At 48.4% G+C, this 26630-nt stretch overlaps 1 protein-coding gene across 2 annotated transcripts in view; it reads left to right on the plus strand.

Moving 5' to 3' along the window:
• Window positions 1–21978, plus strand: part of SLC6A11 (solute carrier family 6 member 11) — a 134662-nt gene extending 112684 nt beyond the window's left edge. For both annotated transcript variants that reach the window (XM_023250020.2, XM_003982487.6), the window contains 6 exons: window positions 6188–6300; window positions 9358–9495; window positions 13526–13628; window positions 14489–14589; window positions 15369–15539; window positions 19502–21978. In XM_023250020.2, the coding sequence (XP_023105788.1) occupies window positions 6188–6300; window positions 9358–9495; window positions 13526–13628; window positions 14489–14589; window positions 15369–15539; window positions 19502–19654 (779 nt within the window). In that variant the 3' untranslated portion in view covers window positions 19655–21978. The remainder of the gene's footprint in view (window positions 1–6187; window positions 6301–9357; window positions 9496–13525; window positions 13629–14488; window positions 14590–15368; window positions 15540–19501) is intronic.
• The last annotated feature ends 4652 nt before the right edge of the window (window positions 21979–26630 follow it).

Genomic DNA, 26630 nt, shown 5'->3' on the forward strand with positions numbered 1-26630 from the left:
GGAAAACAGAAAAGCTCATTGTTGTGTAGACCATAAATGGTGTCAAATGATATGGCGGGTGGGGTGGGGTGGGGGCAGACCTGGAAAGCCAGGCAGTAAAGGTTTAAATAAAATTATAAGGGTCTAAGGGCATTTTTAAAGGATGTAATAAGTATAAAGATAACCACTAGAACAAAAACATAAACCTTCCTAAATACCAAAAAACATTTATAAATAAAAGAACAAAGAATACATGGCTCCTAGAGAAACATAACAAATATTTTAAAATACACATAACCACCAAGTATTTTGTCAAAATTAAGACTGATCATATCAATAAATGTGAGTGGGCTTAATTCATCCATTAAAAGAAAAAGACTTTCGGGGCACCTGGGTGGCTCAGTCAGTTAGGCGTCTGACTTTGGCTCCGGTCATGCTATCACAGCTTGTGGGTTCAAGCCCCATTTTGGGCTCTGTGCTGACAGCTTAGAGCCTGGAGCCTGATTTGGATTCTGTGTCTCTCCCTCTTTTTCTGCCCCTCCCTTCTCTCTCTCTCTCTCTCTCTCTCTCTCTCTCTCTCTCTCTCTCTCAAAAAATAAATAAACATTAAAAAAGAAAAGAAAAAGATTTTCAATTTGGCTCACAAAACATGACCTATATATATGCTGTATATAAGAGATACACCTAAAACAAAGTAATTCATAAAAGCTAAAAATAAAGGAATAGACAATGACAGCAATATCAGGGAAAGTAGAATTCAAGCCCCAAAGCACTAAGCATTACAAAGGACATTTTTTAAATGGTAAAAACTATAATTCATAATAAAGATACAGCACACATAAAAATATATGCACCAAATAATACAGCAATAACCTTTATGAAGCAAAACTGCAGGAGGTACAAGGAGACACAGATAGAAATAAACTGATAATAAGAGAAAACTATACTAAAAACACATCGATAAAAGTGAAAGAATGAAAATTACATTAAGAAGAACAACAGCAAAGTGAACTAAAAGAAAGCACAGGAAAGGAAATAATAAAGATAAAAGCAGGAAGGAGTGAAATAATTATAGATAATTACAAACAGTAGATCTAATTAAAATTCTGGGTTTTTAAAAAGATACAAGTTACCAAATGGCCAAGAATAAAAGAACTTACCAAGAGCGAAATAAGAAATGATAAAGGGGAAATAACCATTGAAGTGGAAGACATTTATATGGTAAGCAAAATAAGTCAGAGAAAGATAAATATATGATTCCACTCATTGGTGGAATTTAAGAAGCAAAACAGATGAACATAGGGGAAAGGAAGGAAAAATAAGGTAAAAAGAGAGAGGGAGGTAAACCATAAGGGGACTCTTCAATACAGAGAACACATTTGAGTTGCTGGAGGAGAGGGGGGGGCAGGATGGGCTAAATGGGTGATGGACATTAAGGAGGGCACTTGTTGGGATGAGCCCTATATGTAAGTGATGAATCACTAAATTCCACTCCTGAAATCATTATTACACTATATGTTAACTAACTTGGATTTAAATAAAATTTAAAAATTAAAAAAAAATCACAAGAGCCTGCTTTGTAGTCTTCTCAACACATAAATTTGAAAAATTAGATAAAATGAATATTTTCCTGGGAAAAAACAGATTGCCACAATTGACCACATTTGATTTAGAAAACCTAAACCAATTTCCATAGAAGGAAAAAAGTTATTGAGTAACTACCCTACCAACAAAACAAAACAAAAAGCAACACTAGGCCCAGATGGCTTCTCAGATAATTCTATCAAACCTTCAAGTATCCAGGGCACCTGGTTGGCTCAGTTGGTTAAGTGTCTGACTGTTGATTTTGTTTCAGGTCATGATCTCACAGTTCATGAGATCAAGCCCCATGTAAGGCTCTGTGCTGACAGTGCTTGGAGTTCTCTCTCTCTCTCCCTTCCTTTCTTTCCCTCCCCCACTCACACTCCCCCCTCCCTCTCTGTCTCTAAATAAATAAATAAATAAACACAACACCAACAACTTCAAGCACCAGATAATCCCAGTGCTCTATAAATTATTCCAGAGGGAAAGGAAAGGAACATTTATATGAAGCATGAATAACATTGATACCTACACCAAATAGACAATGCAAAGAAACAAAATATCACTCATGCATAGTGATGTAAAAATAGTAAATACAATATTAGCAAATCCAAATCCAAACCATTAGAATCCAAAATCACATTAAAAAGGTAATATACCTAAACAATAAAAAAATGTAAAAAAAATAAAGCGGGGGGCGCCTGGGTGGCTCAGTTGGTTGGGCAGCCGACTACAGCTCAGATCATGATCTCGCAGTTTGTGAGGTCGAGCCCTGCATCGGGCTCTGTCCTAAGAGCTCAGAGCCTGGAACCTGCTTCCGATTCTGTGGCTCCCTCTCTCTCTGCCCCTTCCCTGCTTGTTCGCTCTCTTTCTTTCTCTCAAAAATAATAATTAAAAAAAAATTTAAAAAAGAAGGTAATCCAAGTAGGATTTACTCCAGGAATAATGCAAGGTTGGTGTAATGCTAGGAAATCCAGTAATATCATACATCCTATTAATAGCCCAAATGAAATAAATTATAAAATTATCTTCATATATACTAAAAAAGTCTTTGAAAAAATACAACAGTCATTCACAATATAAAAATAATCGAGTAAATGGAAATTTATGAGTATTTTTTAAAGGATAAATGTGTGTGTGTAAGTTTAAAAAGCAAACAGCTATAGTATCCTACCCATTGTATAAGAAAGAAGGAGATGTAAGAAAGTATGTCTGCTCATTTGTGCAAAAGAAATATGGAAAGGATAAACTAAAAAATGAAGAGAATGCTTACCTATAGGGCATGAGTGGACAAGGAATAGAAAGAAGGGTGGAATTAAGTAAAGATGAAAAGGAAAAAATACTTCTTAGTATATTTCTATTAGTTCTGACTCTTAGAGAACCACGGTAACAGTAACATTTCACATAGCACCCAAAATAAACAGTTCCTTTTTTTGAGTGGGATTAAAATGGAATACAAACAGTAAAAAATGAACCTAACTGCATTACAAATAAAAAAATGTAACCATACTGAAGAGAATGGGAAAGAAAAGACCAAATCTAAGTAAATTTCTGGACACAGTATTTTGACTGGACACAATAAGGCTAAAAACAAAAATCACTGTACTGTTCTCTTGTTAGTACAGGAGTATGGGTTTGCAATTCTGTAACTATTGTACGTGTATGTGGGGACTGAACAAACAAGTCAATAGGGATCGTTAGAGACAGAATTTTCACTGAGGAAGAAGTTACACATGAAGAAAATGGAGAAGCTACAGTGATCTGTATTAGAATTGGAGGTATCAGGATGGACTTGTGGGTTTAAAATATATGCAGTTAGATATAGAAACATGTGTGTGTGTATGTGTAGATAGACATACATATGTCTCCTAGTTTTGTGTGCTGAGAGGGCCTGCAAGAAATGATATTCCAGTAGCAACGAACATACCCAGAAGCCAGATCTTGATTTCTGGACACCATTTTTCAATTAAAGGAACTCAGGCTTTTTGGAGAAACAGTTGATTCTAGTGCTGGAGCAAGACACGATAAGCTGAAACATTTAGTAGTGCCAGAAAGTAAGGAAGTACTCAGAAAAAGGACGGAGGCATGTCATAAGGACACAGGAACCAAACTGAAGAAGCTAATAATGATAGTATTGGATTGTAATCTGTAGAATAAACTGAATACCCGGGAGTCCACATTGAAATAAATAAAAATTGAATAAATGTGTGTGAAGGAGCAGTCTTTCTTACAGAAGAATTCTAATTGATAAATGTAGAAGGAATGAAGAAAAGAAACCCACTAGGCAAACCTCAAAGGAGTTATTGTTGCAAGCAAGATCTACCAATGGATACTAAAATCAGTGGGTAAAAATTTTACTTGAAACAGGTTAGTTTCATAATCTCAAAGTATCCTCACCAAGATATTTATCAGTTGTAAAGGGAAACACAGTAACTTTACACTGGAGAAAACTGGCATTCACCAACCTAACCAAGTAATCAGGGTAAACATTACTAGTACTAAAGTTTACAGATATCATGTGCCCCTTTAACCTGATGCACTGAGAAGGACACAGCATCACTTCTGTGATGTTCTTGCCAAAAAAAAAATGCATAACCTTAAAAAAATTGTATAACCTCTGTTTAATAATGAGAAAACATCAGAGAAACCCATACAGAGGAACATTCCACAAAAGAAAAACCAGTACTCGTTGAAATGTCAAGGTCATGAAAGAGAAGATTGGGAAACTATTGCAAATTTGGAGGAGAGTAAAGAAATACAATCGTGAAGTATGGTGTGGAATCCTGAATTGGATACTAGAATAGGAAAAAAGGACATAAGGAGAAAAACTGGTAGATAAAAAAAAAAAAAGGTCTGTGGTTAGTGCACAAATGTTAATTTCCTCGCCATTAAATATTGAATGCTTGCCCCTAAAATCAGAAATAAAGCAAGGCTGTATGCTGTTTCTGCTTTTATGCCATATGGTACTAGAATTTCTAGACAGTGCAATAAAGCAAGAAAAATAAATAAAAATAATTAAGATTGGAAAGGAAGGATCAAAATTGTATTTACTTATAAACAGCATGATTGACCACATAGAAAATTGTAAGAAAGCCATACACAAAAATTAATAAGTGAACTTAGTATTGCCATGGGATAAAAGGACAATAAACAAAAACCTATTGTATTTTTAATATGCTAGCAACAAACAAGTGGAAAATTTAAAACTTCTGTTCTTCACAAGATACCATTAAGAAAATGACAAGGCAAGCCACAGAGTAGGAGGAAATATTAATCATCCTTCTCTGATAAAGGATTTATATCCCAAATATATCAGGAATTCTCACAACTCAAGAAAAGGGAGACAACCCAGTAAAAAAAAAATGGGCAAAATCAACAAGGACTTCACAAAAGAAGGCGTTTGAGCAAACAACAAAGCTACGTGAAGATACTCCACATCTGATAACATCAGGTGTTGCCAAGGTTGTGGAGCCACTGGAACCCTCCAACATTACTGGTAGAAATATAAAATGACAGCTTCTTTGGAAATCTGTTTGGCATTTCTTAGAAAGTTAAAGATATGTTACCATATGACCCAGCAATTCCACTCCTAAATAGGATGGGCAAAGCTAATATAAGGTGGGAAAAAAATCAGATCAATGGTTGCCTGGAGCTAAGGCAGAGAATGGGGATAGAGAGACCACAGAGGGGCCCAATGGGGCAATAGAAATGTTCTCCATCTTGAATGCAGTTATCTGGGTATATACACTTCACAACTCACTGAAGTTGTACAATTAAAATGAGTGCTTATTATAGGTAAATTAGACTTTAATAATGTTGCTTTTAAGAACAAATATAATAATCAGTTAATGTTTACTGAGTATTTTAAGTGCTTTCCATATTCTGCATCATCTTATTGAATTTTCAAAACCATTTCATTAGGTAGGACTTTATCATCCCCATTTTTCAGCTGAGGAGACAGATACAGATCACGATAAAGAATAAGCATTTGAACCCAGGCCATCTGCCTATAGAACCTGTGCCCTTGACCACTGTGCTACAAGGCTAGAATATCAGGTATCTCTCCCTCGATATTAATAAAGTTCATCCTCAGGACGTGCTAACCAAGCTCTTTATTTGGAGCAGCCAAAATAAGTGAGTATAGACACAGGAAATGAAGGGAAGAAGCAAAGGAAGGGGCAGCCTGGGGTAGGCTATTGCTGCTACCCATTTGGAATCACCTGGTGCCGGGTCCTTGCCCCACCCTAGACTGACCCAATTAGAATCTGTGAGGTGGGCCTGAGAACCCGCATTTTAATAAGCCACCATCCCCACGTCTGCCCCAGTGAGAACAGTAGAGACAGGTCTATGCAGAGGAAAGTCTGTGTGTCAGACCAACCTGGGTTTGAATCCTGACCCCTGCTGACCCTTGCATACCTTTCTATGCCTCAGCTTGCTCATCCCTGCAATGGGCATCAAAATAGTACCAACAGCTTAGGAGGGTGGCTGGGAAATTTACCTGATTTGAGGGAGAATGAGGCATAGTACCCAGCACAAAGGGGGCACTCAATATATGATGGATTCAAATAACAACTGAATGAGGGACCAAGCTCTACCCAGCACCTTTCTCTCTCTCCTTCCTCTCTAGGCCCCGGCCTGGCCTTTATTGCTTACCCCAAGGCTGTCACCATGATGCCTCTCTCCCCACTGTGGGCTGCCTTGTTCTTCATGATGCTGATCTTCTTGGGCCTGGACAGCCAGGTAAGGGGGAGAACCCAGGCTGGGAGGGCAGGGAGGCCAGACACTGCACTTGGGAGCAGCTCAGGGGCCTGATTGCCACCTCTAGGTGCTGCTTGTCAGGGCCCTGCTTGCTGTCCCCATGTGGTCTCCTCTCAGCACTCCCTTCCAGGCGGTCTCCTCTGTCACCCCCAGATGTACCTGTATGGGTCCCTCCACGTCTTCCCAAACATACTTTCCCTTACCCAGAATTCCCAACTCCCAATAAAAAAATTTTTTTTAATTGTTAAATACTTCCATTTGGTGAAAATATTTCTGCCTAGTAGCACCACTTAGCAAGCAGGAAGAAATTCTCAGAGGCTTATAGTTAATGGCATATCTGAGGGCTCTGTCCCAGTCAAATCGTGGGGGACACAGGAACACAGAAAAGTACCTTCTTCCTTCCTTCTTCTCGGTGTTACGGCCCCCCAAGGCACTCCAGGATGCCACAAGGGTCCTCAGTACCACCACCAGCTCCCACTCACCCCACATCCCACCCATCTGCTCTCTTCTCATTGTTGCTAATAGGGCTCCCCCCACCCACCCTGCACTTGGCAGCCTGCCTTCCTCAGTGAAGGGTGTATAGTTAGAACTAGCAATTTATCTGTGCACGTTTTCCGTTTTCTCCTCACGAAGGCATGCATTTAATCTCACCCTGTAAAACTCACCCCAGCCTGCACTCCCAGCCCTCCTCCAGTCCTCTCCTCAGCTTTCCAGCCAGACCCCCATGGCCTCCAGTCACTCTCCACTCGACGAAATCCACCCTTTTGCCTGCTGTTCCAGCACAGCGGGCTTTCCTGTGAGCCCCAGTGAACATCTTCTACCCAAGGCTGGAGGCTGTGCTGTCAGCCTCTGCAGCAAGGTGCTACGCCCCACCCATGACCTTGTGCAAGTCACTTAGCACCCAGACCTCATGGCCGGTGTGTCTGTCAACCCGGCCAAGTCCGATCTCCCCCCCGGATGATTTCTCAGAAACTGCAAAGCTGAGCTGCTGAAGCACCGGGTGTTCCTGCTGATAATCTTCCCTTCTATTGTTGAGGGCCGAGGTCTCGGGAGGGATTGGCAGCTTGTGCGTGACAGTGACTGTCCTGCAGTGGGAGGTGGGGGACGGGGGCCTCGGCTCTGTGAGTCCCTGGGGGTGTTGAGCGGAGCCAGCACTTGGGCTGAGACACTGTGCTAGCAAGGGAGACCCGGGGGCCCAGCGGGCAGGTGGTGATCTGCTCACCCCCGTGTGTGCTGAGCTATGCTGGGACCACATCCTCTGTTCTTTGTCACAATAACCACATGGACCGAGGGCCCTTGTGTCATCCCCATTTTGCAGATGAAGAAACTGAGGCCGTGTGACCAGCTGGGACATGCACCCAGGTTTTTGTGCCTCTTAGCTACCGCATGCTCTGATGTCTCTTCAGTTTGGGTCCTGGATAAACAGCCTTCCCTGAATTGCATCTCCTTCCTTCCCTGGGGACCCCGGAGAAAGGATGAGTGCAGCCAGCCTTACTGTAGAGACAGGGTAGCCTGGAGGCTAGGAGCCTGGGCTTTGGGGTCAAACAGGGCTGGGTGTGAGTCCCAGCTCCATGACTTTCACTAGCTGTGTTCCTCTGGGCTAGTCACTTCACCTCTCTGTGCTTCAGTCCCCTGCACAGTGAAGTTGGAAATACCTTTTCTGAGGGCGTAGAAATGAAAAGTAGAAAGGATATGGGTCCAACAAATGGCCCCAGGGAAGGGGGTATCTCAACATGGTGACCAGTAAAAGAATTCTTTACTCTTTTTGCTGCCCTCCCTCTTGGCAGTCCAGCACAGTGGTTAAAGCCCAGTCTGTAGAACAAGATTCCCTGCTTCCTACCCAGGCTGTGTCACTGAATACCTCTGTGACCTCAGGCAGGTGGCCTACCCCCTATACTTACATGTCCTCACTTATGAAACAGGGATAATAATAGTACCATAGAGATTAAATAAATTAGTATCTGTTAAATGCTTAGAATAGAGCCTGGCTCACCATAAGTACCATGCATTTGCCATTATTTATTATTATTATGAATTTATCAACCTTTTCTGAGGCCTTTCCTCTGTGCCACTGGAAAGAGATGAAAATCCAGGGTCCCACCTTGTAAGGGGACAGATATAAGCAAGCACGGGACCCATGAGGTGAAGCAGAGGTGGGGGGGCTGGGGTAGAGGAGAGGAAAGGTCTGTTCTGCCCAAGTTGGGGGCAAGAAGGAGCAGTCAGGAAAAGGCTTATGCAGGAGATCTGCTCATGGTCTGGAAGAACCCAGGGAGGAGGGTGACTGTGTGTTGGGATATTTGGGCTGGGTGTTGATGGTTGAGTAGGAATAGAAGTGACACCGTGCGTCTGGCCCTGTCTCAGCATGGTGGGATACAGACAGGGGCTCCAGCTGTGTTGTCTTGAGCCTGCCCGGTCTGACTGGGCCCAGAGTCTCCCACAGCACAAACACAAGAGCTGGGAGTTGGCTCGCCTCTGATTGCTCTCCATGCATCAGAGGGGTGCTTGCTCAGCAGAAGCAAAGGACAGGGGAAGTGTCACAGTCCTAGAGAATGAGGAAATCAAGCTCTGCCTGCAGACACTGACCAGAGCCTGCCACTACCAGAGCACTCACTCTCAGGATAGGTACAGAGACGCCTATCTTGCCTCCCAGACAGCGTCTCACTTAAGTAGTCGACCCCAGAACAGGGCCCAGCACATAGGCTCCTGATAGTAAATATGGGGGAGAAGGAGTACTAGCTTTGGAGTCAGAGACCCCAGTTCAAGTCCTGACTCTGCCGCTTCCTTGCTGAGTGACCTTAGGCAGGTTACTTCCCCTCTCGGAGTTTCAGGGTCTCCATCTTTTCCATGCACTTGCTGAAGTTCTATTAAGTGCTGGGATTGTTGTTATTCTCGGGTCCTCTGTCAGTGTGAGTGTGGGAAGGAAGGTAAGGCCAGCGGGCGAGAAGCCCAGGGGTTAGACGTGTTGCACTTGTCCAGAGCCAGGGCCGCTGAGAACCAGCTTTCTCCTGGACTTGACACCATCCTCTCTGCCCCGTCCAGTTTGTGTGCGTGGAAAGCCTCGTGACTGCTGTGGTGGACATGTACCCCAAGGTCTTTCGGAGGGGCTACCGGCGGGAGCTGCTCATCCTGGCTCTATCAGTCGTCTCCTATTTCCTGGGCCTTGTGATGCTAACGGAGGTGAGCCATGTGGACGCAAGTAAGCAATGTGAACACGGTAACGTGATGGTTAAGTGCCTGGGCTCTGGCTTAGGCAGGTCTGAGGTCAAAGCCCAGCTCTGGAATTGGCCCTATGACCCTGGGCAGGTCTAGTACAGGTCTAGGACTCAGTTTCTCCTCTTTGTAATGGGTTGTTGTGCAAATCATTCGAAGTTCTCCTTGAGCCCCTAGCATAATGTCTTACGCGTGTGAAGGCTCAGCTAAAGGTCACCGTGGTCGCTACCAGACAGGAGTGAAACTCAGAAAGGGAGATACTGGGTTTATCTGTAGTCATGAGCCTCTGGATGCCCGGGCCACTCTCACTGTAACTTCTGGGTGAAAGGGACAGTGTTAGCTATGCACTCTTCAACCAGGTACTGCTCTTGGACTAACGTTCAGAGCAGGCTTTTCTGGGACATCACTGAGAATGACACACATGAGGATGTATGGCACCTTCAAGCACTGTGTGTCTGAGCCCCAGAACCCCTTATGTATCCCTCTTCTTGCCTCTGCTGGGCCTGTGGGTGAGGAGGGGTTCACCAGTAACCCCTCAAATTAAGACTCTCTTGGGGCACCTGGGGGGCACCTCGGTTAAACGTTAGACTTCAGCTCAGGTCATGATCTCACGGTTTGTGGGTTTGAGCCCCATGTCAGGCTCTGTGCTGACAGCTCAAAGCCTGGAGCCTGCTTTGGATTCTTTGTCCTCCTCTTTCTGTGCCCCTCCCCAACTCTGTCTCTCTCTCTGTCTCAAAAATAAATAAACATTAAAAAAAAAAAAAGACTCATAATACCATGTTTCTCCTGCAACCATCCTGTCCAATAAATACTGTCTCAAGTACCTTGAGGTGGTGACATTAGGTATCTTTACCCCCATACTCACAAAATTAGTTAGTTTAAAAAGAAAAAAACACAGAAAACTGTTGGCTGGGAGACAAGAAGAGGTTTTGTAAGAAACGTGGAAAGAGAGGAGGGAATTCCAGATCCATCAAAGCGGCTGAGGTGATACTGAGGTCGGTCTGGGGAATCTTCAGCATCCTCTGCTTCTCAGCTCAGAGGCTGCCTCCTGGAAGCCTCCTCTGCTTTCCTTCCTCCAAGCACTTTGTTCCAGGCTCAGCCCAGCCTTTCTCCCACCTTAGAATGACCCCTCCAAGCACCTGTCTCTCTCCTACCAGGCTCTGAGGTCCTTGAAAACAGGAGCTGGCCTTGCCGGGGGGGGGGGGGGGGGGGGGGGGGGGGGGGGGGGGGGGGGGGCGGTGGGCTCTCTTCCCTCATAGGGGGCAGGCACTCAGGGCGTGGTGGCTGGTGTTATTAGTGTTCCTAGTCATTGTCACATTAATGGAAGTGATAATCAGCTTTGTGCAAATGAATGGTGTGGCATTCTATCTCTCCTCTTCCCACTGGGGAAACCAGCCCTGCAGTGAGCAGGGCTTCATTAAGTGCTGATTCATTACACAAAGTAGAGTCTTTTGTCACCTACTTACAAATTGGGGGGTTAACGTGATGAGTTAAAGGGGGCTGGTGGGGACTGGGCTGCAAGAAGATAAGCCAGGCTGTGGGCGTGGATGTCACTGGCCTGGAGCAGGCGGGCAGAGGACCCTGCTGGACCGCCCGGTGCTGGGGGCCCCGGGCCTCCCAGAGTCTGCTTGCCCACCCTTCAACCTGAGGGCGTGGATCTGCCCAGGGGTGCCTCCTGGCCCCCAGGGAGGAGCTGACCATTCATCAGCAGACGCGTGGGCTTCACATGCCGACCTTCTGCCTCCCCACAGGAAGATCCGTGAGTGAGCGCAGCAGGAAGTTCAGATGGCCAAATGGGCCATGTCCGCCCCAGCCTCCACAGTAATTGCCGGCGAGATCCTCTCCCTTAAGTATACACATTTAAAGTTCGGCTCTGGGGAAGAAATAGGCCACAGATTTCTTGTCTTCCACGAAGGCAGTGTGGTGGAGGGTTAAGAGCACAGGCTGTGCGGCAGTCGGCCTAGGTTGAGTCCTCAGCCCAGTGACTGGCTAAAGCCGGATGACTCTGTGCCTTGGTTTCCCCCATGAACGCCGAGGACAGCAGTCGTGCCTGCCTCGTAATTAATTACACACACTGCAAGGACCAACCAGACTGAGACCCGGCACGCAGTTCACTCAGAGCCTGGTGCTTGGAGAGCGCTGCATACGCATGTATGGTGCTCATGGAAGGAGACGCTCAGGAGAGCCCTTGGGAGTGTGGTCTCTGCTTTTAACTCAGAAAGCCACGCCCACTGCTGGTCGTAGAGGAGCCTCCGGTTGGCTCCTTACTCTCACAGACCTAAATATCCCCCATGTCCGGCACCGATGGGAGGCCCCAGACCAGGTATGGCCCAGAGATCCCCTTTGTTTCACCCCCAATGTGTTTTTAAGAACGTGAAGAGGTTGCCAACTATTCAGGAGAGAAAGATTTCTCAGGAAAGCCTGGATTTCTGGCATCTTCTAGAAAATCTGCATATCTGGCCACACTCAGACCTGCCTCCCCCAGCGACTCAACCAGACTTGTGCGTGGCCAAATAGCACTAGTCCCCACCACTTCCTGCCAACTGGGCCAACGTCTCTCCCTTGTGTTACCTGTCTGGCCCTGTAGGCACTGAGATGTTGCCCCGGATGCAGCTGAAGAGATGTGAGGAAATAGTCCCAGCCTGTGTGTGGAAATAGTCCCAGCCCAGTCCAGATGTGAGGAAATAGTCCCAGGAGGAGGCCCTGGGGGCTGTGGGAGCACAGACCAGAAGCTTAATTCCAATTACGTCCCTGTGGCAGACACACAGGAGGCTGTCCAGGCTTTGTCCTGGCCTCTTACCCTCCTGTCCTGGCATTCACAGTGCCTCCCCCAACCAGACCCTCCTTCCCTTTTCAACTTTTATTTCTCCTGCTGTTGGTTGTGTTCTCCTAAGGGCAGTCACGTATTATAAAGATTTTCTGTAAGGATCCCATCCCTTCCCACACCTGTAGCTGGCCTCCCCGCCTCCCCCAGCCCAGATGCCATCCCTCCTTTTTAGGAACCTTCCCGGATCACCTTGGCCACCTGAGCTTATACCTCCCAGGCCTTTCCCTGAAGTCCATCATCACAGATGTATATACCACAGAGCTGGCCCACGCCAATCCTGCATTCCACAAAGATTGCACACCTAGTCTGTGCCAAGGCCTTGACCAGAAATGGACACAGCTGTGGACAAGCCATTCAGAGTCCCTCCCCCACGGGGCTCTCACTCCACACAATTCAACTTGCAACTATCGGGGACCTACTTCGAGCCAGGCCCTGCGCTGGCAGGAGACAAAACTGGTGTGGGGGCCTCCCCAGCAGAAGCCCAGAGCTAATAGAGCAGCTGATGGGAAAACTTGTTTTAAAAACTGTGAATCCAGAAAATGTGCTACAGAGGCTTTCAGGGAGGGCTTCCTAGATGAGGTAACATTTGAGCTGAGCTTTGAAAGAACTTACCAAGCAAAAGGGAACAGCACAGAGGCAGGACGATCCCTTGGTCTGTCGGGGGGAAGCGTGTTGAAGTCGGCTGGTAGGAAGGCAGACAAGGCCGAGTGAGAGGGCAGCTGTGACTGCCAGGCTGCCTGAAGCCAAGGGGTAACGTTAAGCTGTGGAGGCACATGGTTGGATTTGCGTGTTATAAAGGTCCTGGTGAAAGCTGATGTGCCCAACATCTAGAGAGAGGGAGACCTGTGGGGAGGCTGTTAGAGCCATCAGGGAGAGGGGCTGAGGCCACCTCTGGTTTTCCATGTTGTCTTTGGCATGTGGGGAACAGAGACAAGACAAACGATTGCAATCTGAGCAGCCCCAGAGGGTGGAATCTTATGGGGTGCCCAGGTGCAGAAGGGATATCGTTTGGGGAGGATAGGGAGAAGCAGTCTGCCCTGGTGGAAGTGACTCCTGGCCGATGGTAGCCCCAGGGCAGAGCAGAGGCCTTTCCGAGGCCAGCTGGCCAACCCTGCTCTCCCATGTGTGTTTGCGTCCGTCTGTCCATGTATCTGTCCTCCTGCTCTGCAGGGTGGCATGTACATCTTCCAGCTCTTCGACTCCTATGCTGCCAGCGGGATGTGCCTTCTCTTTGTGGCCATCTTTGAGTGTATCTGCATCGGCTGGGTGTATGGTGAGTAGAGGCCGGGCCCACCCACACCCCAGCAGCCTGCCGTGGTGCCCAGCATATGGACGCCTGGGGCCTGGGAGGGCTCAGGTTCTCCATGGCTTGTCTCCATCTGTGTCCACCTCTTCTTCCTTTCCTCAGGGGCTCGGCCTTTCATACTTGTCAAGAGAGTTTCTTACTCTTACACCCCTGCAGCACAGGGGGGGCGGTGGGTTCCAGACTCAGGCACTGTGACCTTGGGCCTGTGCTTCTCTGCCCCTGAGCCTCAATTTTCCCATCTGTAAAATGGAGTAGCCCTCACCATGTCTACAAGTAGGAGATAGTGTGGGCAAAACAACAAGCACAGTGCCTGGCCCTCAGTCAGCAGCTGCCTTGTGGTCCTCCTGTTTCCTCCTATATCCTATGAGTGGATGAGGATCTGGACTCATGGGTGATGGACACCCCCACTGGGAGCATAGCTTGGGAACAGGGCCCCCTGTGGGCTGCCCTACTCATTAACAGTCCAGCCAAGCAGTCGCCTTCAGAGCCCTGCCCTGCCCCCACGCATGTCAGCCAGGCCCAGGGTCTGCCTCTCAAAGGGACCACCTTCTACTTTGCTCCCAGAAATGTTTCCTCTTTACTGTTTCCTGGGCCTCACTGCCCAAGGTCAGTGGTGTTCCCAATATCAGACCAGAATTCCTCCTACTGCAGTATATTCTGAAACCTCACATACATAACATCTTGGTAGCTGTTCAGTGGTAAATAAGGTCCCTGCCATCATTTGTCTGTCTCGGGCTGGGAAAAGCAAACACTTCTAGCCTTCTGTCTGAGTCTTGTACAAAAATTCTCTGGGATGTGTGTGTGGCTGTCTGTTTTATCCTGGACAGGAAGCAATCGCTTCTACGATAACATCGAAGACATGATTGGCTACCGGCCACTGTCGCTCATTAAATGGTGCTGGAAGGTTGTGACCCCCGGGATCTGTGCGGTAAGGGCCCTGCCAGAAGCTGCCTCCAGCCCGCCCACCCGCTTTTCCACTCTAGCGCCACAAGCCTGGCCGAGGCTGAAACTGAGGAGGTGATGGCCCCCTGGGTGACCCTCTGTGAATTCAGAGTCCACGGCACCCAACAGCTTTCTAAGTTGGAGTCATGGGGTCAGTTTCTGGGCTCGGCCAGGGAGGGGCCTCCCTGGGATCCCAGCTCTGCCACCAGCTTGCTAGGTGACCACAAGCAAGTCTTCTCCCTTCTCGAAGCCTTGGATTCTATACCCACAAGCTAAGTGTCCGGGGCCTGTCTCCGTGACGCCCAAGGATTGTACCACGGACAATGTTTAGCTTTGCAGTTAACTGAGAAAGCCACAGAATTGAGGGTAAAGTTGGAACTCATGCTCTGCCCCTCAGGCCAGACCCTGGAGGGGACTTTGTGAATGGACGTTTGATAAAAACTGCAGCCCCGCTGCTCTTTACCAGGTGCTTGGCATGTGAAGCATCTCAGAGCATCTTCACAAACCATCATGGTTTTGAAAGGCAACTTTGAAAGCAATGCCAAGAAGTAGCTAGGGAAAAATGAAAATCCCTGATTGGGCAGAGGCGGTGGATGGGGCTCCTGGGGAGGGAAGGAGCTCCGAGCCCCGAGGAGGTGCTGGGCCCTGTGGGCGTCCCTTCGCTGTGCCCACAGTGCTAGCAATCCTGTGCAGCGCCTCCCCTGTCCAAGACCATCACACAGGCCTGCAGCCGGGCCCCCAGGGACCTCTCCTGTTTCTCCACAGGGCATCTTCATCTTCTTCCTGGTCAAGTACAAGCCTCTCAAATACAACAACATGTATACCTACCCCACCTGGGGCTATGGAATTGGCTGGCTCATGGCACTCTCGTCCATGCTGTGCATCCCACTCTGGGTCTTCATCAAGGTGTGGAAGACAGAGGGGACGCTGCCTGAGGTGAGACAGTCCCGGGCAGGAGGCCAGCTGGCAAGGGCAGCTCTGAGGGGGGCTGAGGCACATGCAGGGACTGGCTCTGCCTCGGGTGGGCCAAGGAGCAGGAGCAAGTCCGTGGGTCTTACCTGAGCGGGGAGTGTGTTAAGAATGAGCCCTCGTGTGTCTCTCAGGGAAGCCACTGCCAGCCCCTCCCTGGCAGGTGTTCATTGTTTCCGTTATGTGAGGTCATCAGTATGAGGCCTTGAGGTTGGGCCAGGTTCTCTGAGTTTCCTCATCTGTAAAATGGGGACAACAGCAGTTCCTGACTTACAGAGGGTTTTATAAGGACTTGGTGAGTTCATACAGGGAAAAGCACTCAGACCAGGACCTGGAACAGAGAGTGACCAAGTGGTAGCTTTTACTGTCCTGTTAATTCATGAAGGACCCCATACCTGGGGCGAAGGGAGGGGGAACACCTATCCCGTGTCATCACCGTGCCAGACTCTGTACATGCTGTATCTCCTTTAGTCCTCAGAGCAAAGCAGGTGCTGGCCTCATTTTCTGCATTCAATAGGTAGAGAAACTGAAGCTCGGAGAAGTTAAATCATTCAACCCAAAGTGAACATCACACAGCCAAAGCTTAGCAAACCAATTTTTTAAAATTGAGATATGATTGACATATAGCATTAGTTTTAGATAACAACATAATGATCTAACATTTGTTTGTATTGTGAAGTGATCACCACAGTTAAGTCTAGTTAACATCTATCACCCTGCAGTTCCAAATGTTTTTCTTGTGATGAGAACTTTTAAGATCTATTATCTTAGCAACTTTCAAATACATAGTACTGTATTATCAACCATAGTCACCATGTTGTGCATTATGTCTCTATGACTTCTTTATTACGTCTCCATGAAGTTTGTACATGTGGACCCCCTTCACCCATTTCCCCACCCACCCCCACCTCTGGCAACCACCAGTCTGTTCTCTGTATCTCTGAGCTCTGTTAGGTGTTGTTTGTTTGTGTGTTAGGTTTTTGTTTGTTTTTCAGTTTTTGGGTTTTTTTAGGTTCCACATATAAGTGATGCCATACGGTATTTGTCCTTCTCTGATTCATCTCACTTAGCATGATACCGTCAACGTCCATCCATGTTGTCACAAACAGGATTTCCCTTTCTATGACTGGGTAATATTCCAGTGTGTGTGTGTGTGTGTGTGTGTGTGTGTGTGTGTGTGTATACACATACACATACCTACATATATATGCGTGCCACATCTTCTTTATACATTCATCCACGGATGGACAGTTAGGTTGTTTCCATGTCCTGGCTGCTGTAAATAATGCTGCAGTGATCATGGAGGCATACATACCTTTTCAAGTTAGTATTTTCCTTTCCTTCAGATAAATACCAGAAGTGAAATTGCTGGATCATATGGTACGTTCTATTTTTAACTGTTTGAGGAAACTTCAGAATGCTTTCCATGGTGGAAAACAAATTTTTTAAAAACAATCTTGTTACAGTATGTTTTATATATCCTAAAATTCACATGTCAGGTGTACCATTCAGTGATTTTTGTAGTAACTTTCTGTGTGTGAGAATCATCACCAGGAGTCAGTTTTAAAACCTGTCCACCACCCTAAGAAGACCCCTCATGCCCTTTCATGGTTTTCCCCATTCCCACCCCAGACACCACGCATCTCCCGTCTCTGTGGATTTGCCTGCTCGGGACACTTCCTGTCAGCGGCATCGCACCATATGTGGTCCCTTGGTGGCAGGCAGAGTTACAAACACACCGTGGTACTCCAGAGCATCCGCTGGCTCTTTTCTCTCCTTTCCCACCTGCTGGCACATCAGATGGTTTGAGTCACTTTCTCACTCATTTAGGGAACTGCTACGTGCCAGACGCTGTTCTGTTTACAAACACTGCACCATCGAATTCTCATAGTAGTCCCCTGCGGTGGAGGCTCTTCCTGCCCCCGCTTCGCAGAGGAGAAAGCTGAAGCACAGAGAAGTGAAGCAGCTTGTCCAGGAGCACACAGCCTCAGAGTGACAGAGCAGAAACTCTGAAGTCTGGGCTCTCATTGCCTGAGTTTTGCGGCCTCCTTCATCTGCTAGCCTGGCCACACTCCACTGCCAGCCCCTGTCTCTGCCCCAGTGCCACGTGACAGGGATCTCAGGGGTTGACCTTTCTCTCTCCAGGACAAGGCCAAAGGAAAATGGGAGTAGTTGTGTATGCAGACACCCAAATCCAGCTCAGGCTGCAACCAGCCTGCCCGCCCACCGAACGGCCTAAGCTCCAGAAAAAAGCTCCACATATCCAGCCAGAAGGAGCAAGCCGAGAGGGAAAGTCCCTTTCTCAGACCTGCTCATGCCCCCAAAGAAAGTTTCCTTGGCTCCTGCAGGGAATATAGGTCAAGGGCAGTTGGTGAATTTTGATCTGGAACCAAACCATGTCCGTGGTCCCTGCCAGCCCCTGTCCAAACTTCTGTGGCCTTTGGTATTCAGGAATGCTCTCTGTCGCCTTACAAATCCTCCAGAGATCAGCTCAGGCCTGGCAAGGAGGGAGGGAGGGAGCGAGGGAGGGCTGGGGAAGGAGAGGCTACTTTCCTGAGCTTCTTCCACGTCCCTAAGCTCCCATACCTGCCTCCACAGACAGCAAGGTTCGTTAAAGACAGCAGAACTGGTTTCCAGGCCTTCCCTGAAGGTTCTAGCAGCTGACAGGAAGGATCTGGAAGGAATAATGGGGTCAATGGTACTTACGCCTCTGAGAACTGCTGTGAGGATAGATATCTGTGCTAGTCTGTGACAAGCTCAACTAAACTGGACCTCATGTTAATCCTAGGAGACAGGTGCCCTTGTTCTCCCCCTTTGACAAATGAGGACACTGAAATGCAGAGAGGTTAAGTTTCTTGCCCCAGTTCAGTGGCAGAGCTGTGATTCAAACCCAAGCACCTGGCTCTGGAGCCAGTAGTCTTTGCCCCTGTCCTGTGTCAAGAGCTTAGTGCAGTGCCTGGCACACAGGAGGCGTTCAGCACGGGGGAATCGGGCTGCTTATCCCACCTGGACAACGTAGGTTCGGCCTCTTAGGCATGGCAGTATCTGCAAGAGAAGACGGAACCTTGATCATGAAAAAACGGGCCTCCCGAGTCTTTGCGGCTTCCCTGGGGGAAGGGGTTTATGCCCAGCAAGGACATCTCAAATCCTGGTATAGTGTCTTCTCCTGATGGAATGTGTGGGGTACATGTGAAGCTGAGGTGTGGGGCCCCAGGCAGCATTGTGGCAGCAGACGTGTGTCAGGAGTCTGCCTGTGTCCTCTGCTCCCTCACTGTTACAGTCAGATGAGAGTCATGCCATCTGTGCCCAGCCCAGTGCTGGCCACTTTCCAAGTGGAATGGGGCTGTGGCTGTGACAATGTTCCCACCTTCAAGCGTGGCCAGAGGAGCACATGGCACACACCACGTGTTCCCCTGGACAGTGGCAATGTGATGACATCCCTTTTGTGGGAAATATACCCATTTATCCAGCAATCATGTAAACAGCCCTAGAGTGAGCCTTAGCTCCCTCATACAACACCCCTTGCAGGCAAGTACTATTATCCCATTTCACAGAACAGGAAAGCGCAGCTCATAGAGGTTAGATAACTTCCCCAACACAGCTAGTGAGTGGCTGAGCAGAGATTCAAAGCCCAGCTGCTTTGGGACGAGGCGGTCAGCCCCCGATTACACCCAGTAGGCCAGGTACAAGACTAAGCACTTGTACAGCCATGTTCTTACTCCTCATTGTCCCCATTTTCCAGAGGAGGAAACTGAGACCCACGAAGGTCAGTTCATTAGAACAGAGCTCTAAGTGACAGCGCTCAGGCCCAGATCTTGGGCTGATGGCTCTGTGGCCCCGTGGTGTCCACCCATGCAGGTGGGAGAGGCCGAGGCAGGTGCCGGGACCCCGGCAATCCCTCTCAGACAGCTCTTCTCCTCTCCACGTAGAAATTCCGGAAGTTGACCATCCCCAGCGCTGATCTGAAAATGCGGGGCAAGCTTGGGGGAGGCCCACGGACGGTGATGGTTAATGACTGTGACGCCAAACTCAAGGGCGATGGGACCATTGCAGCCATCACAGAGAAGGAGACACACTTCTGAGCAACACCTCCACCTCGGATGCCTCTCCTTCCTTTCCTCCCCCCACCCCATGTGTGTAAATGAATACCTGAAACATGTATTTCACCTAATGATAGAGACTTGCTCGTTTTGCACAGGATTTATTAACAAGTTAATTTTAAGGTGGCCGTGTACACTCTGGAAAGTCGCATTCCCCTCCTTGCCCCCAGTTATCATGTAAGTAACATTACAAAGAGATAATACTGTACAGGGACTAGCAGAATCTTCTGTGCTAGGATGGTGTTAACCAATGTTTTCTAGGGGGTAGGGAGAAGTTGTATCATATGGTCAAACTTTTATACTTGGGCTGTGGGGCAGGTGGGGTGGGAGTGATGCCTGTTCTCCGTCAGCCTTTTAGCTGACCAGACCACATCCCACGCTCGTCCCTGATGAGCTGCCTGTCCTCCATGCCCCCAGGAAGCCTTTGCCTTCAAATCCTGCCTTTGCCATCCCCGATCCCTTAGTAGTGGGTTTGCAGACAGCAAGGCTATGTCAGAGGAGAGAAAGTCCCACCAGACTCAGGACTCCTGGGTTATAGCCCACCCTCAACCCCACCTCCGCCCTGATCCCTCTAAGTGACCTTGGGCGCTCCCATCACCTCCCTGGGCCTCAGTTTCCCCATTTCTCAAATGGGGAGGGCTGGATCCGGTGATCTCTGAGGTCCTTCCTGGCCCTGCCACATCTCTTGGGGGTTCTCTCAGTGTGCCTCACTGGCTGGCAGTCCTGACCTTGATCTTGGATTATTCTGAAGACTCACTCCCAAGCTATCATCCCTGCATTGCACCTCCTGCTTATTTAAAATCAAGTTTGTTGCGAAAATGATGTGGTGTTTCCTCCTAAAACTCTAGTTTGATGCATCTGTGAGTGGCTCCATTCTCTGGAGTCCTTCCAGGTCCTCAGCCCCCATGACAGGGCTCCTCCTGTCCTATCCATCTGCTCTCCCCCCTCATCTCTGCCTCTCCATTCTCATGGGGCTTGCTGGCATCTCCTGGGCGCTAATATTTGGGGTCAGGAAGCAGCCGCTGTTCCCTTGTGGCTGTTTGTCCTGCCGCTGCCCCAGCAGGGATCTGTTTCTAGAACCTTCCACCAGCCTCCCAGGGGAAGGAGCCATAGTAGGGCCTGAACCCTGGTTTTCTCCTCTGACCCCTTCTCCATCTGCCTGTCACCTCTTCTCCTTCTTGCTGTCCTCTGCCCTCCTCTCTCTCCCCCTGTCCTACTTCCTCTCAGTCCTCCCCATCTTCTTTCCTATCACCAGCAGACCCTCGTCTCAGAGCCTTCTTCCCCACCCTGTTTTTGGGAGCCATCCTACCTGCCTCTCTCACCAGGTGGCTGAGAAGCCTTGGCACTTATACTGGAGGGGAGAACTTGGCTCCCACCCCTCCCTCTGTGCAGGCCTGGGGTTGCTGGGGGGTGCGGCCAGTGCTGCCTCAGACCCCTCTGCCTGACCTCTCTTCTTTAACTGGATTTCATCAACCCTCTCTCTTGGATTCTGAGTTATTTGGGGACAGGGAAGGTGCATTCTTTATCCTTTTCCTGTATGTTGCCGGTTTTATTTGATGGAAACAGGAGTTTTCTCCAAACTAAGACTTGAGTTTCCCATAGGGAACCCACCTGTTTGATTCACCCAAAACTTTCCAAACTGACAGCTTCTCTACTCTGGCCAGCCCCCACCTGAAGCCCAAGTTTGCTAGAAGGGATGCCCAGTGCCCACCCCCGAGGCAGGTTGGGACGCCTGGTTCTGGGCCCCCTTTTGCACACACTGCCCAGGCCTGCCTGGCTCTCCCTATGCTGTCTGACCTGGTGGCCCCAGAAGTGGACTGAGGAAGATTGGGCCTTGTGCTGAGCCCTCTGCTTGTGTCTGTCCTCGGCTACTCTTCTTCTCCCACCAGGTCCCGGGGAAGGAGACTCCCCCCTGCTGCTGCTACCGATTCTCCACCTACAGCTCTGAGGTCTTGCTGGGGACACACTGCATTGTACCTGTGGCACTTAACATTTCACTCACTTAACACTACTCATGGGGCAGGGCGGAGGGAGGGCTTTTGCTCTTTGTTTTTTGTAATTTCCTACTAGTATTTGGGCAACTTGGGGTGGGGCGGGGAGGGAAATGTGGGGGCAGGGGAAATGTCATTGTGGTGACTTTTTTGATATTCATTAGAAACAATACATCCTTTCTGAGATATTTACAGAATTATTAAAAAATGAAAAAGGTTGTACTGTTTTACATAATGAACGTTTTTATTGGGTATTCAAAGGGCACACGATTGTCTGCTTACTCATTTTTAAAAATTAAAGGAATGAACACACTATATGTGGCTGTTCCCAGCAGAATGGTATTCATTGAGTTGCTCTTCCTGTACTGTATTACCTCCACGATATACCTGCAAAACCACCTTGGTTCCATACTTGGAGGTTGCCGTTTTAACTCAGGATTACAAATTAGAAGCACCCGGGGGTGTTGTAGGAACCCACACTTCCTTTCCTTCCTCGCCATACATTGAACATCTCCTTGTGCTAGGTCCTCTACAAAAGTTGTCTCTTTACTCCTTCAAAATAGTCCCATAACAGAGGCTCCTCCCAAGTATTACATCCCCCCTTTACAGATAGGGGAAATTGAGACACAGAGAAGTCAGGTCTGTCTGAACTCAAAACCCAGTCTTGAATCACTGTGCCTTACTGTCTCCATGCTGGCAGACCTGCATGTCTGAGGCAGACAAGGTAGGGTGGAAAGACATGATGATTTGAAACATGCAGCCCTGGTTTGGGCTCCAGGATAGTCCACAGAACAGTGAGATCATCCATATACAGTGTCTGCTCATTCCTGTGTGGTTGACTCTTCTGTTTAAAATCCCCGATCTCAGGATCCACCCAAACCTGTCTTGGCCTCTCACCCTCTCTCAGGCAGTAGCATCCACTCACAAGGAAAGCATCCCCACAGAGTTCCAGGTTCAGAAAATCTCTGATGGCCAGAGGGTCCCTGAGAACTTAATAATTTCATAGAGCCACAGGGATTGGTACAGTCACCTATCTGCCACCATTCCCTCCTCGTGTCTGAAAGTGTATTAAGCAGTTGGTGCAAAGCATTTAAGACACAAAGAGACTGGGTCACAGAAATGTGGGTCTCCCTCATCCCCAGGAAATCTGATTTGCAGACACTTAAGCTTACAGAATTGTAACCTATGGCATTATTTTACCCAGTAGACCCTGTAGCCTGCAGTGTGTGCTAGTGACCCCTGCTGGCCAAATGTGACCCTGCAGCCTAGCTCTGTTAGGCACTGCAAATAACCAGAGCACAGAGGAGGTTTGGAAGTGAAGTCAAAGTCTACTCAGACCTAGGAGATTTTCCTCTGGTTTTGGGAAAGGGGGCAGGGGAGGGAATCAGGCACTGAGGAGCTGATACTTTCTGCTGAGGGCTGCAGATTTTAGAAATTGGGTCATGTATTCAGCAGGCTTTTACTGAGTACCCGTCATGTTTCCTGCCTGGACCTAGAACTGGGGATATTAAGACAAATGGAAAATCCCCTTTCCTTGAATGTTTCTGCTCTTTCAGGTCAAGAGGACAGGTGTCCACACTCCCCTGGACAGGGGTAAGTACATGGAGAAGCTGTTCTTGCTTCCTATCCCCAGCCTTCTCCAGCTAGTTTGAGCTCTGCACTGCATCCCTGGGCAAGTCTGCCCACTTTTCTGGAATTCAGCTTAGCCATTGGCAGAAAGGTGAAGAAAATGAAATGCAGAGAGGAAACAGCTGGCTTGAGAGTCCCCTAGAGACCCTCTGCACCTTCTCAGACTGTTAAAAATCAAATGGATCATTGACCCAGGCAGCTTGTTAGCCATTAGGGAGCAAAGTCCATCTGTTGCCAACTCTTGGCCTTCTCTGCCTCTCAGGTTTGAATAAGATCATTTTACGAGGGGGCGGGGGGGGGGGGAATGCACATGTACTGTTCGAGAAACCACAGGGTGGAATGTGCCAGGGACCAAGTGCTCTGGGAGTGCCAAGCATGGGGAAAGAACTCTTTACTGAGCACCTACTGTGTTCCAAGTGTCATTCCTGCATTACTTCACCAGAGCATCACAGCAAATCTAAGAAGTGTTATTAATCCCATTTTCATATGGAGGAACTAAAATTCTGGAGATGGTAAAAAAATCCCCCCCCCCCCCACCTACCCAAATGATACCAGATATACCTCCTGGAAGATGAAGAAGCTGGGCTGGACCAAGGTTTGTTGGTTCTAAATAGAGCCCATGTGCCCAACCTCTTAACCAAGGATGTGGTACTTGAGCTGTACCTTGAGGGATGTGAAGATTTCACCAGCAAGAAGAACATTTGAGATGAGGGAACAGCCCAAGCCAAAGTAGAGGTAATGTACTGTCTTTGGGGGAACATGGTGGAAAAGAAAGTCCTCCCCGTCCCTGGTATACTCTTACAACTCCTTGTACAACCTCACCAGCTGTGAGGGTGGCCCCTCCTCATTCTCTCAGAGCTCCTTTGGGATGGCACTGTGCAAGTCCTGGCACAGAGTGGGTGCTCCACGGGACAGGGCCTCCAACGAACAAATGCTTGGCTTGCCATAGAGTGGGGAACCATGGGAAAGGGAATCAAAAGGCACTGAAGACCCACTCAGTGCTGAAACCATGCTGGGATCCTTCATATGTATCACCTTGCCCTCAATCCCCTTGTGGATTGCCATGGTGTTCATTTTCTACCAATGAGGAAACAGGCTCAGAGAAGTAGAGTAGGCAGCCCAAGGTCCCAGAGCTGGATAGTTGCAGGGCTGCTGTAACAGCCCCATGGGATTCTGGCTCCAAGGCTCATGCACTTTCCACAGACCACTTTTGGGAGCCATTGAGTGCCATCACAGCCATCAGCACTGAAGAATCATTAAAGGCCATGGAGAAACGGATGATGGAGGCCAGGTGGGGAAGGTTGGAAAGTCTCTAGGAGCCTTGAAATATCTTTTGGACACAAGAGACTTCTGGAAGCCTCCATAGTTTCTCAGAAATGATAGAAGGTCACTGGGGTTCAGTGAGATGGACAAAGGGATGTTTGGGGCTAATGAGAGGCACTGAGAGTGGAAGGGACCATTGGAACCCTGGAGACCTGCAGGAGAGGTTGAGAGGTACTGAATGAGGAGCTAGAATTATGTGGAATCAGTGAGAGATGGAGCCTTTAGGAGTTAAGAGGGGTTGAGCATACTGGAGGGTGGGTATGGGAGTTCTTAGGGGACCACTGGAAAAAATGAAGGCTTTTGGGGGGCACTTCAGAGTTGCTAGGGGCCATAAAGAGCTGTAAAAAAGTATCAGAGCCCTTGGTCATTACTGGGGGACACTAGAGCCATGCAGAGTTCTGGGGCCACTTAGGGTCCCTGTGGGAAGCAAGTCTCTGAGGGGCACCCTGTAGGATGCAGCCTTGAGGGAAGTGAAGGAGGGGAGGAGGAGAGCTTGGAAATGCTCCTAGAGGCGGGGCATAGACGTTAGAGCTAAGGTGACTGAATGAGGACAGGGAGGGCCTACCTGGCAGTGATGGGGAGGCCCAGCCAGAACTGCAAACATCAGGAGGCAGTGGGCAAGTTGTGCCTGGGCCCAGGACTCCATGAACTTGACCTCAGAAGAGTGGAGCAGGCTTGATTCTTCTGGAGATCCCCCACCTGGGTGTACCAATTAGCCAACACTTGGCTTTTCTTATTCTCCACGGAATTTTCTCTGCCTGCCTTTTGAGTATCTCTCCAAAGCCAACCATTTCTGGAAGAAGCAGGCTCTGGTAGTCTGAACAGGAGCTTGGCCCCAATAGGGAAGTCTGGGATTTTTCTATGGGAGCCCCTGGTCAGAGGGAGAGAGGGGACAGAGGGAAAAGTAGAGCACAGGCCAGTACCATTGACCACCTGAAGTACCATTTATTCAGCACCTACCATGCACCTGGGATAGGTTCAGGTATTTTCCATAAGCTGGAAAACAACCACTTCAAGTGTGATTCATTCCCATTTTACAGATATGGAAACAGGCCCAGAGAGGTAGGGGAAGAACTTACTCGATGTCACATAGACTGAGCTGGAATTCAAAGCCAGGTGTATCAAACCCGGAGTCCTTAGTTTTTTCTCTATACCAGGTGACTATTGGGTTGGCCTGAGTCTCTTGCAGAGAAGACTGGGCCTTGGGCCTCCCTCTCCTTCCTCGTCACCTCTCTCCCACCCAGAGTCCTGGGCTCAGGCGGGCGCTGGTGACAGCAAATCAGCCACCAGGTGGCGCTGCTGCTAAACCCAAGCCCCCTCCCCATGGTCCAGGCTCTGACTAGTAAGGTCAGAATTGGACCTAGGGCTGCAGGGTCCAGAGGCTTCGTTCTGGGTGCCCAGATGAGGGACCAAGAGGCTGCCCTTGACAAAAGGATGCAATTCACCCTTCTCACCTCGCCCTATCCCTTGCTTCTGTTGGAAGCATTACCCCAACAGCTAGACACACCTGCTTTCAGCTCTCAGCTTCCCCATAATGGCTGGTGGCCTTAGGCAAGTGGCTTCACTCTGACTTCAGTTTCCTCATCTGTGCAAATGGACAGAATAGGGCTTTCTGGCAGGGCCGTTGAGAGAATTAAATGAGATAATAGTGTGCGCCAAGTGTCTGGCAAATAGAATGTTATTCTTCTCGGTACCTGGATAGCTCAGTGAGTTAAGTGTCCAACTCGATTTTGGCTCAAGTCATGATCTCACAGTTTCGTCAGTTTGAGTCCCACATTGGGCTCTATGCACTGACTTAGTGGAGCCTACTTGGGATTCTCTCTCTCTCTCTCTCTCTCTCTCTCTCTCTCTCTCTGCCCCTCCCCTGCTCACATTCTGTCTCTCTCTAAATAAACTAAAAAAAAAAAAGTTATTCTCACATGTCACCGTTCTCAGGATGACATTCAGGAGGGCCCCAACCCATGTCAAGAGACCCATGTCCTAGTTCTGAACTGTTTGTATGCCTTGGACAAAAT

This window comes from Felis catus, chromosome A2 (genome assembly GCF_018350175.1).
Source record: "Felis catus isolate Fca126 chromosome A2, F.catus_Fca126_mat1.0, whole genome shotgun sequence".
Classification (NCBI taxonomy): Eukaryota; Metazoa; Chordata; class Mammalia; order Carnivora; family Felidae; genus Felis; species Felis catus.